The 10,526-nt window shown below is 42.9% G+C and overlaps 1 protein-coding gene across 5 annotated transcripts in view; it reads right to left on the bottom strand.

The window, feature by feature from the left end:
• The window catches only part of LOC147006323 (collagen alpha-3(VI) chain-like), a 144,467-nt gene that overhangs the window by 34,605 nt on the left and 99,336 nt on the right, over positions 1-10,526 (bottom strand). For all 5 annotated transcript variants that reach the window (XM_085869061.1, XM_085869063.1, XM_085869059.1 and 2 more), the window contains 7 exons: positions 7,375-7,446; positions 7,262-7,288; positions 7,102-7,146; positions 6,768-6,821; positions 2,384-2,446; positions 1,756-1,821; positions 1,103-1,156 (listed from right to left, as the gene is read on the bottom strand). In XM_085869061.1, the coding sequence (XP_085725187.1) occupies positions 1,103-1,156; positions 1,756-1,821; positions 2,384-2,446; positions 6,768-6,821; positions 7,102-7,146; positions 7,262-7,288; positions 7,375-7,446 (381 nt within the window). The remainder of the gene's footprint in view (positions 1-1,102; positions 1,157-1,755; positions 1,822-2,383; positions 2,447-6,767; positions 6,822-7,101; positions 7,147-7,261; positions 7,289-7,374; positions 7,447-10,526) is intronic.

The following is a 10,526-nucleotide window of genomic DNA, read 5'->3' as shown; positions in this document are numbered from 1 at the left end:
CAAGTTATCCGACATTGTTTTGATGATGGACAAAGACTCATGGCTCGGCACTGTGAACTCTATCTCGGATGCGTCCGCTGAGTCGTAGTAGTCGTTGTTTGTGGGAAGGCCGGATGGGGATGAACCAACAAGCCAGGGTGGCCTACACTAACACTGTGTGTACTCTGAGTACAAATTCAAAACCATCAACTGAATCATGTCCTTTATACTGAACCGCACATAAGACGGACAAATGTTAAATTATTGGACAGTTGCAGATTTTAACCTCATTGTTTAAATTACAAATTTAACTTTCAAATCTTGACTTGGTCCTTCAGACTCAATAGAACTGAACTTGATTTGCTTATCATTCTATACTGTCTGGTCTACCAGTTCCAGTGTGGGGGTGAAGATGTGTTTGATGGTTAAAAGTCATCATAAGTTTGACAAACAAAGACAACAGACGTATATCCATCCAGCCATCCATTGGGACCATACTCTGTGCAGAGCGTTGGTGCTGCCTAAGCTGTCTCCTTGGCAATTAGGCACAATCCTGGATGGGTCGCCATTCCGACGCAGGATACCAGCAAGCTGGCACTCATTTTGCCGCCCTCGGAAGGACGACAGGCAGAGTCAACCCCACCTGGTATTAATTCAACATCCGAGTATGATTTGAACTCAGGATGGCCCTAATTATTCCCACCTTCTTATGGTGTTAGCTGCGGAATGTTTTTGGCCCAAGTTTTTCACGAACCGGCTGGCCAGGATTGATGTTCTCCTGCAGCTGATTCGTGCAGCAATTAGTCATTTGTTCAGAGTGCTAGTGATAGCTCACCTACTCTTCTGGAAAGACACTGTGGGATCTTTAATGTGCGCCAACTGAAGCTCGCTGATGGAACACCCGGCTTAACGTCCAACCGAGGGACGGCGCACTTTGCTTTACAATGCCACGGCTGCAAAGTGCCAATCTGACAGCGTGCAACCAAGTCGGAAATCAACCCCAGACTCAACAGCACAAGTATGTTAAACAGTATGGTGTTGATGAGGAAGTTGTAAATTGTCTCACTATAATTTTGTTACACTTCTGAGGAATATAGGTTCATCAATATTGAATGTTACTCACCATCGCACCAGGCCCCCCTTCACCACCTGGTCCACCAGGTTTGCCGGCTCTTCCCTGCACAAAGACAAAATTATTCCATCAAGTAACACTTATTTCCCATCTTGCCCCACTTTCCCCAATACAAGAGTTGGCTCTTCGGTTGGCTGTTAATGTTCCCATCTGAACCACTGGCTTGTCAAGTGGTGAACCCAGGTTCAAATCCCATATACCAAATGTGTTTGTACATTGTCTGCTAATGAATGCCCTTGCAAGCCATCTAAAAGTACAATGATCTCCTAGTATCTTTGTCCTGCAAATGATGCAAGTACAACCATTTCCATGAGCCTGAGGTTAGTGAAAAAAAACAAAATATTCTGACAATCTACTGGTATGTTTTTGATCACCAGGATTTAAACCTTGTCTCCGCACTTAGTGGTGATAACAATGAGCTGTCAGATACTTTCATTTCACACTACACTCACATTTCATATATTTTACAGTGTACTGGACACTTTGCAAAATATATATATTTATATATATATATATATATATATATATATATATATATATATATATTTATATATATATATATATATATATATATATATATATATATACATACATATATATATATATACAATTCATGATTTCATATCTTAAATGGTCAAACTTACCATTGGTCCAATTGTACCAATCTCCCCTTTGGAACCAGGAACCACACCATCACGCCCAGGATCACCCTGTGTGACACAGCATTACCCTCGTGGCCCCCGTTGGCATGTGCGTCACATATGGAGGTTATCATCTCTTGGTTTTGAAAATGTAAATATATATCCCAACCAAAAACAAATTGATTAGAAACCTATTGGGGCAATCAGATGATTTAATCAACTTCTTTGAATTATTTAATGATACGAAACAACAGTATTTACTTTGAATATGAACTTTATCAAGTCCATTGTAATTTTAACTTGACAGACAACATGATGATAAATGATCTGAAGATAAATGTCCCAGTTGCTCAAACAGCCTACTCGACTGGCTTTTTGCCCTTCATGGTGGTCTGCGATTCAAGAGACGAGAAATGGGGTTATCTGTGCACGAATCATGCTTTTCCTAGCTCTACAATCTTGGTCTTTTTGATGTTTCAAAACGAAGAAAACGTGTCCTTGAGAAAATCTCTGACTACATTTCATGGTAAGTAGAGCAAGAGAAGAGAAAGCCAAGAGTTGTCTGGAAAGTGGGGAGTGGAAGGGAGAGAAGTAGATGGAGGTAGGTGATGGAGTTCAGCAGTGGGCTCACCGGGTCACCACGAATCCCAGGCTGGCCCCAATCTCCCACGAAACCTTTTGAACCTGGTGCACCCTGCACACATTTGTGACAAAATCACCATTAATTATAATTAATGTGTACATGCAAAAATCAATGACAATCGCAACACACGTGCTTGGTTTGCATTGGCACATTTGCACTTTTTTTTTTCCCATCAGTCAACATTGTCGAGGATTAAAATGTTTTCATTAACTTGTTCGTTTACTCTGCTATGGTGATCACCATGGAGATGTTTGGAAACAAGATCCAATCAGGCAACCTTAACGTTGCCTTGCAAGCATTGGAGGATGCATTGAGGAGTATGTTGTCCTTTGCATGGAAGGAAAACTGGAAAATTGGAAGGAGGAGGGACCTGGGTGAGTCGAAGTAGGGTATAAAAGATCATGGTTTTGGATTGGGAACGATCTGAGATGGTGGTGAACAGCTGTTTTGAAGACCTGGAAGGAAGAATGAGATTGAAGAGAATGTGGAAGTTGGTTCCAAAGGCAGGAAACAAGAGGAATAAATGAGTGGAGGTGAGCAGTGATCCTAGATTTGTGTAGTTTCACCAGAAGTGGGTTGATGATGCACCATGTGAGCCCTGCAGAAACGTGGGTGGGGGGAGGGGAGACAAAGCATGGAAAAAGCAGAGGGTGCAAGACCACAAAGAAGGTGGTGGAAGAGAGAGACCACCGACCTGTCTGCTATAGTGACGTGATAGGCCCATAGACTCTGCGTCATCACGAAAAATTCCACAAAATCTCAAAAGCCTTCGTTTCCACAGCATCAGTCTGAGCAAGATCTGAGACAGGGTAGTCAGCCAAGAGGGGTGATCAGTACCCAAATCAATCTGCAAATGAAGGCCTTGTAGTTCAGGTGTGCCAAGGAAGGACTTTGAACGATGGAGGATGCCTCGTTGGTGGCTGGCTTTTGAGGCCATCTTGGATATGTGGTTTGCCCAAGAAAGATCACGGCTGATGGTGAGACCCAGGAGTTGGAATGACTGAACTTTCTCAAGGGGATTGTTGAGAAAGTAGAGAGGGGTTTGCCAAATGTTCCTTTCAGAGAGAGATGGTGAGAGTGTGAGATTTGTCAGGATTGAAAGACATAGTCCAAGTGTTTGACCATCTTGTGATTTTTTTCAGTGTCTGAAGAGAGGAAAGAGGCTGCAGCCTGCCGATCTGAAAGATAAGGGATGTCACGGCAGAGGGTGGAGTCATCAACAAATAGATAAAGAGGATTTTCTGGAGAGTCAGAAAGATCATTGATGAAGATCAGGAATAGGACTGGCCAAGAACACTGCCTTTGGGCACTCCAGCCTTGACAGGGAGAGGAGATGAAGGGGTTCCGTTGAGTACCACTACATGTTGGCTGCAAGAGTAGAGGAAGTCAGTAAGCCATGTGTAGAGTTGACCTTGGAGGACATAGGCAGAGAGTTTGGAAGGCAAGGCAGTATGCCAGACGGTATCAAAAGCACGAGATATGTCCAGATAGACGGCACTGATCTCATGTCTGACATTGAGGGCCTCCATCCATTGTTGGGTGAGTCGAAGGAGCATGTCCAAGGTGGAGTGACCTGGTCTGACTCCAAATTGGTGGTCTGAGATGAGGTTGTTGGAGAAAAGGAAGAATTTCATATTAACTGTGATGACGAATTCCATGACCTTGCTGATGGCTGGAAGTAAGTTGATAGGTCTGTAATTGAGGGGATCCGTTTTTGCACCTTTTTCTGGAGTGCAGTGATGTTGGTGGATTTCCCAGCAGATGGAAGATGACCGAGCACAAATGAAAGGGTGAAAATGACAGGGAGAGCAGCAGAACAGGTTTTTAGGACACGTGAGCTGATGCCGTCCGATGCAGGAGCAGTCAGAGTTGAGGGTTGAAAAAACCTTCTCCACATTCTTAGGTGCAAAACAGAGTTCTGGAGGTGAACAAGCACAAATTTAAGGGTTGGGACAACGATTTGGAAGCAAACACAGAATTGAGGCATTCAGCCTTCTCGCGAGCGGAGTCGGTTGTGGTGCCGTTTGAAAAGATGGAAGGGACGGAAGGAGGGCATACTCCAGAAGCAGCCTTAACAAGGTGCCACCAGGTTTTAGAGGAGGAAGACAAGTTTGAAAGTTCATTTTTGAGGTTGGACAGATGTTGTTTTCTCGCTCTCCTGAAGGTGGACACACACTTGTTACACTTTTTTTGGAATGCACTGAGATTGCCTTCAGTCAGATTATCCTTCCAGGAAGAGAAGGCAAGTTGTCACAGAGCAACTGCCTCACCACAGGATTCAGTCAGTGTACCGTGGGTGGGAAGAAGGGTTGGATAATTGAAGACGAGATGAGGACTGTGTGTCAGGCTTACGCCTCTGGTGGGGCTGAGAAAGCCATTGTTGGCCTCACCACCCTACCGGACCAAGCTGGATTGCCTCTTTTTGCCGGGTCATGAAACAATAAAAAAACATTCGCAATTTGTGAATGTTTTTTTTTAAATCCCAAGATTCACTGAAATTTTTAACAAAAGTCCCAAGGTCCCAAGATCTATTCCGAAAACCCAAGATATTTGGAAAAATTCCAAGGAGTGGACACGCAGGACACAACGTGAACGCCATCTGTTGATGTCATCATCACACCATAATTATAAATGAGAGAGTTCATAGAACACTTTACCCCCACGCAGTGTTCAAATATATACTTCAATTAGATTAAAATAATGATTTTATTGATAGCTTAAAAAAATTCCAGAAGTTTAGTGCTATTGAAGTAGTTTTATACAGCAACCACCCTTTTACCCCACCCTATTTAACATGTGCAAGTACTGTGAAACGGAAGAGTTTTTAAAGTGACAAGAAGGTTGATTTGTGTTTTACATTGTTCAAGTATATAATTCCATTTAAATAAAATAAAGATGAAAAAAGTTGTATCAATAAATTATGGAATTTACCGCCGTTTTACCGCCGTTGACATCGTGTTGAAAACACCACCTTATAATCGAACATGTTACACCAGTTTTTTGTGCCTGTTGTATGTGTTCTTTATAACGTCCTTAAAAACAGTAAGTTTCCAGTTTGGAATTATTTTCAATGTTGTATCACTGCCAGACTCCTCTGTTTGATTTAAAGAAATCTCACTCCTCTCGACACTGCGTAATCGGGACAAATTTAGAGACAAAGTACTGTTAAATGGAGAGTTAGTTTTCTGATTCATGTTCCCATTCTTGTTCAAAATATAACATTCAATTTAAAAACGTTGTTCCTCCATCATAAATTGATGCTTGGAGACGGACGGACAGACAGACGGACGGGCGGGCGGACAGACAGACAAAGTGAACAAATTGTTTGACCCTGCATTTAGCTTCACATGCACGGGGTGATTATCACATTTCTATCCACATTTTAAAAAGTCTTGTTAACATTCAAAGTGTGTGTACATATTTTTGGAACACCAGAGTCGCAATACTTTTCGAAGCAATAGAAAAATACATAAAAATCCATCGAAGCAACACACAAACAACTAGCACGGCACTCGCTAGAGAACATCTCTCTGCTAGGCTAAACAGGTGACATTTTGTTTCCAATCATTGGCTGGATCTGGATGGATCAGGATCCCAAACCGGGAGAGAGAGAGAGCGAGAGAGTGAGAGTGAGAGTGAGAGTGAGAGTGAGAGTGAGAGTGAGAGTGAGAGTGAGAGTGAGAGTGAGAGTGAGAGTGAGAGTGAGAGTGAGAGAGAGAGAGAGAGAGAGAGAGAGAGAGAGAGAGAGAGAGAGAGAGAGAGAGAGAGAGAGAGAGAGAGAGAGAGAGAGAGAGAGAGAGAGAGAGAGAGAGAGAGAGTTTCTGTGGAAGAATTCCCAGGCTGAGTTAACATCAGGGGCAGGAGATAAGGTTAGGGTTAGGTTTTGACCAGGTGTGCACCGCTTGGAAGGTGGATTCGTCATCTTTACTCACGTGACACTTGAGATTATCGAATCAAAACTTCAATTCGTCTCATATTCATTTCCTATTAAACAAATCACATCAAACCCCATCTTTACAATATCCATGGTGAAAACATTTGGACTTATCATTGAGTTTGAGTGTGTCTCCACATGTTTGGGTTTGTCAAGAAATGATATTTAAGTGAGAAAACATATAAAATTATTTTTGTGTGAATGTGTTAAATGGAAAGTCACCTGTTATGGTTTCCATGAGCACATTCTCAATTTGGTTTTAACCCCAATCTATCTGTATTTTGTGCAGACATGTTATGAACATGGCCATTTTGTATTTATTTTTGACTTTCCTTAATATGTAGAAGGAATCGTGTCACTTTCTAAGTTTCTTTAATCAAAAATCTTCAAAGCAGATGGGTTATGATCTAATAGGAGACAAATAAAATTCGGTCTTACTGCAGCACCAGGAAATCCATGTGGCCCAGAAAGTCCTGGCAACCCTGCAACACCCTGAATGGAGACAGGGACACCGAATGCACTGTATCATTGCTCTGACACACACACACACACACACACACACACACACACACACACACACACACACACACACACACACACACACACACACACACACACACACACACACACACACACACTCACACACACACACACACACACACACACACACACACACACACACACACACACACACACACACACACACACACACACACACACACCCTGGAAGCAAACAATCAGCAGACTTATTTAACCACCTGAAGATGCTTACCTGTTCTCCGTTGATTCCATCAACCGCTTGTTCTCCCAGATCTCCCTGAATAAAGTCATCGGCAATTGCTAAGGAAACTTTGCTTTTGATCTCGACCAATATCACTTGTTATCTCAAATATCCACCATGCTGTACACTGAGGGGAGTTATAATACATTACCGCACTTCCAGGAAGACCACGGGTACCCTGCAACAAGACACGAGTGTTGAGCAACACCAGAAACAGCAACACAAAGTAACTCAAGAACTGTTGCACTATAAGAGAGAAATCACCTTCAGTCCTCTGATTCCTTGGCAGCCTTGGAATCCCTGCGTTCCATTCAATCCAGATGGACCTCGAGGTCCCTACACGGAGCAACAATTCGAGGGAAAGCTTTCATAATCCTCAAAAACAAAGTGAAACCTTTCATGATTTGGTTTATCAAGTGCAGTATTTGATACTTCCACAATTATTTACCCTTCCTTCAGTTCGTATGGATATACCATGTGGATTGCCTCGATCGAAGGACCTGAGTATATGGTGAACCTTTTTTTTTTTGATGTATTCAAGTTTTTCAAATCAGACTTCTCTTACTAAAATAACGAGAAGTTTGTTATTTTTGGGGTCCAAAGGTATCTTCTTCCTTTTCTTCCTCCTTCTTCGTATGTAGCACACGGTTGCGGGTGGTATCATTGGCTGAGGGCACAGCTGTGCCGCTGATACTGTGCCCCTATACCTGTACACTGGTACTCATTTTGCCGACCTGAGAAGGATGACGGGCTGAGTCAATCCCACCTGGTGTTAATTCAACAGGAATTAGGGGCTCAGACTAAGGACCCTAAAATCCAGAGCCAGCCACCCTAACCAGCAGGCTTTTCCTTTTCTTATTACACCGTTAGTGTCTCCCTTAAAGGGTCTCCTTTTGAACTATTCGTTTCTCACGTATACCGAATAAAAAAGTGCACCGGTAGGAACTGTCGATGTACTGGGTTTCTGTAGAGGCATCTCCTTCTGTGTCATCGATCGCCTGTGGAATATATATTTACGTCACAGCTGTTTAACAGCCAACCAAGGATCTTTTGGGTCACTGATACTCTGTGGGACCCCTTTCCAGAGCCAGGAGGAAGTTGGATCATGTCCGCAGAGCCCTCCGGGGGCCCGCAGATGTCTTGGCAAACCACGACAGCAGGCTTGACCACGTCTGCGGAATCAGCCTAATACCCGAGACCTCTTTTTTGGGGGCAATGTGTCCTTTGCATGGAAGGAAATGTGCAATGTGTATTCACATCACAGCTGTTTCATCGCCAATCATGGATCTCCAAAGGGAACACCACGGCTGCCTCCACGGAAGTGTCGAGATAACTGATAACAATTATAACCTTGGGGATAAACTTAAAAACTGTCTCGAGAAGCCTTGATAATAATGAATAATATGTATTTCTTCTTTCTTCTGCAACGGGGCATCCTCGAGGGACATCAATTGGATCATTCGCTTTTCCATGGCCAGCGGCACATGTGTGTTGTCACCCCCACTGGATTGTACTCACTTGGGTATTTAATTCCATCTTTACTTCACTGATTGGGATCGAGTATGCAATGAAGAGGCAAGACAATTTAATGTAATGTAATTTAAAGAAAGTAATGAAGGAGGACTACGCAGCTAATTGTGCAAAATGGCCAACGGATGACGTCGGGTCAGGGACACCAAAAGGGCTGCATTTCGAGATTAAACGTTCAAATTATTAAACAAGTCAACATTCAGGTTTGTTAAGCACACCAAATGGTGAAGAATATGACCTCGGTCGGCATAAAACCACAGGACAACGATATACACCTGATGAGAAAATGACCTGTGCCATGGGAGTGTTGGAGGAATGCCCTCAAAGTCTTATTACGAGCAAGCAGCCTTATGGAGAACTCAGTTTGGAAGAAATATGCTTTGCTGCTGCACTTGTGGACAAGGAACGAATATAGTCCGAAGGTCGGGACTTTCCGCAACAACCTGTACAATATGGACCATATCGGTACAGATCAACCGAAAGAACAGCAGCTGAACGGTTTCACTTTGTCACCTGTACCGCCAAATGTCACCAGCCAGCCTTCAATACAAACAAGCTATTAAGTACTTTCCACACACCTGTGAACGAGTTGAAGTATTACCTGGGACACACCGATTGTATAAAAACAAAAAAATACAAGTTCCTGATTTATTGTCCTGCAAGTTATACAAACCGAACGGTAAACAAAACGTACACAGAAAATACTTGATATCCAGGTGAGCAAAGACAATGAAATAATCTTCAAATCAACCCTCAAAATTTTTGATCGTGGATGAACAACGTCAAATAAACTAAGCAAACAACATGATCAGGTCTTATGTTGTCTAACTCAGGGTGTCTAACACCCGTCGGTTCAACAAGCGGTCGTTTAATAGACACCGGTTAGAATTATCGTCTTACTGTTGATAATGTTGTCCTGTGACTCCATGCAATAACTATCTCAGTTAAAGCCGCTGTCACACCTTGACGTTTTAGCCAGCGTATGGCAACGTATCAAAATGTATGTAAAACGTTGGCGTACGCTGAACTATTGATGTTTTTCAAAAAAGTTTTGGGCATATAATAACGTGTTGGACGTATGCACAACGTATTAGTAACGTACACAGAACGTTTTACTCACATTTAGATAACTTATACCAACGAATGCTGAGCGTGTTGTCGGCGTTCACAACCTATGCCCAAGGATAGTCTAACTTAAGCATAGCGCACGGCAGCGTATCGCCGACGATCATGTGGCGTAGGCTATTCATAAGCTGCGGCTCGACGATTCAAATCTTAACCACACTAGACATCGAAGTGTGAAGCCGCTGTCATACCTTGACGTTTTAGCCAGCGTATGCCGACGTATGAAAAATTTGCCGAACCAAGCTGGCACACGTCAAATACGTTATGGGTAAGAATTGTATACATTAAGAGCACGCTGGCATACATCGTAGTACGCTGGCATACGTCGTCATACGCTGGCATACGTCGTAGTACGCTGGCATATGTCGTCATACGTCGAGAAATTTTCAGTGTGTTGAAAATTTCTCGACGTATGAGATACATTCCGCATACGCTGGCATAAGTTGTAGGCACGCTCCGCGATCGTTGACACACGTCGACATACGTTACTTGTAAGTTACTCATAAGTCGAAACACGTCGAGGTAATGTTTAGCGTACCCAAAACTTAATATTTAACCTCTGAGTAACGTGCTTTGAACCCATGAGTAACGTGCTTTGAACCGATGTGTAACATTTCTCCAACACACATTGACGTATGTAGACGTATTTGATTGATGTCTACCGGACGACCACAGAACTTACTGAACGTGTTTCTAACTTAGAGCTACCGTATAATGACGTATTGCCAGCGTTGAGGGGAATTGGTATATAGAAATGGGCT

This window comes from Eptatretus burgeri, unplaced genomic scaffold, assembly GCF_056783735.1.
Source record: "Eptatretus burgeri isolate ZD-2024b unplaced genomic scaffold, Ebu_testis_v1 Ebu_testis_scaffold_3189, whole genome shotgun sequence".
Lineage (NCBI taxonomy): Eukaryota > Metazoa > Chordata > Myxini > Myxiniformes > Myxinidae > Eptatretus > Eptatretus burgeri.
The sequence above is the reverse complement of the archived record's forward strand: the minus strand, read 5'-3'. Positions and strand labels throughout refer to the sequence as shown.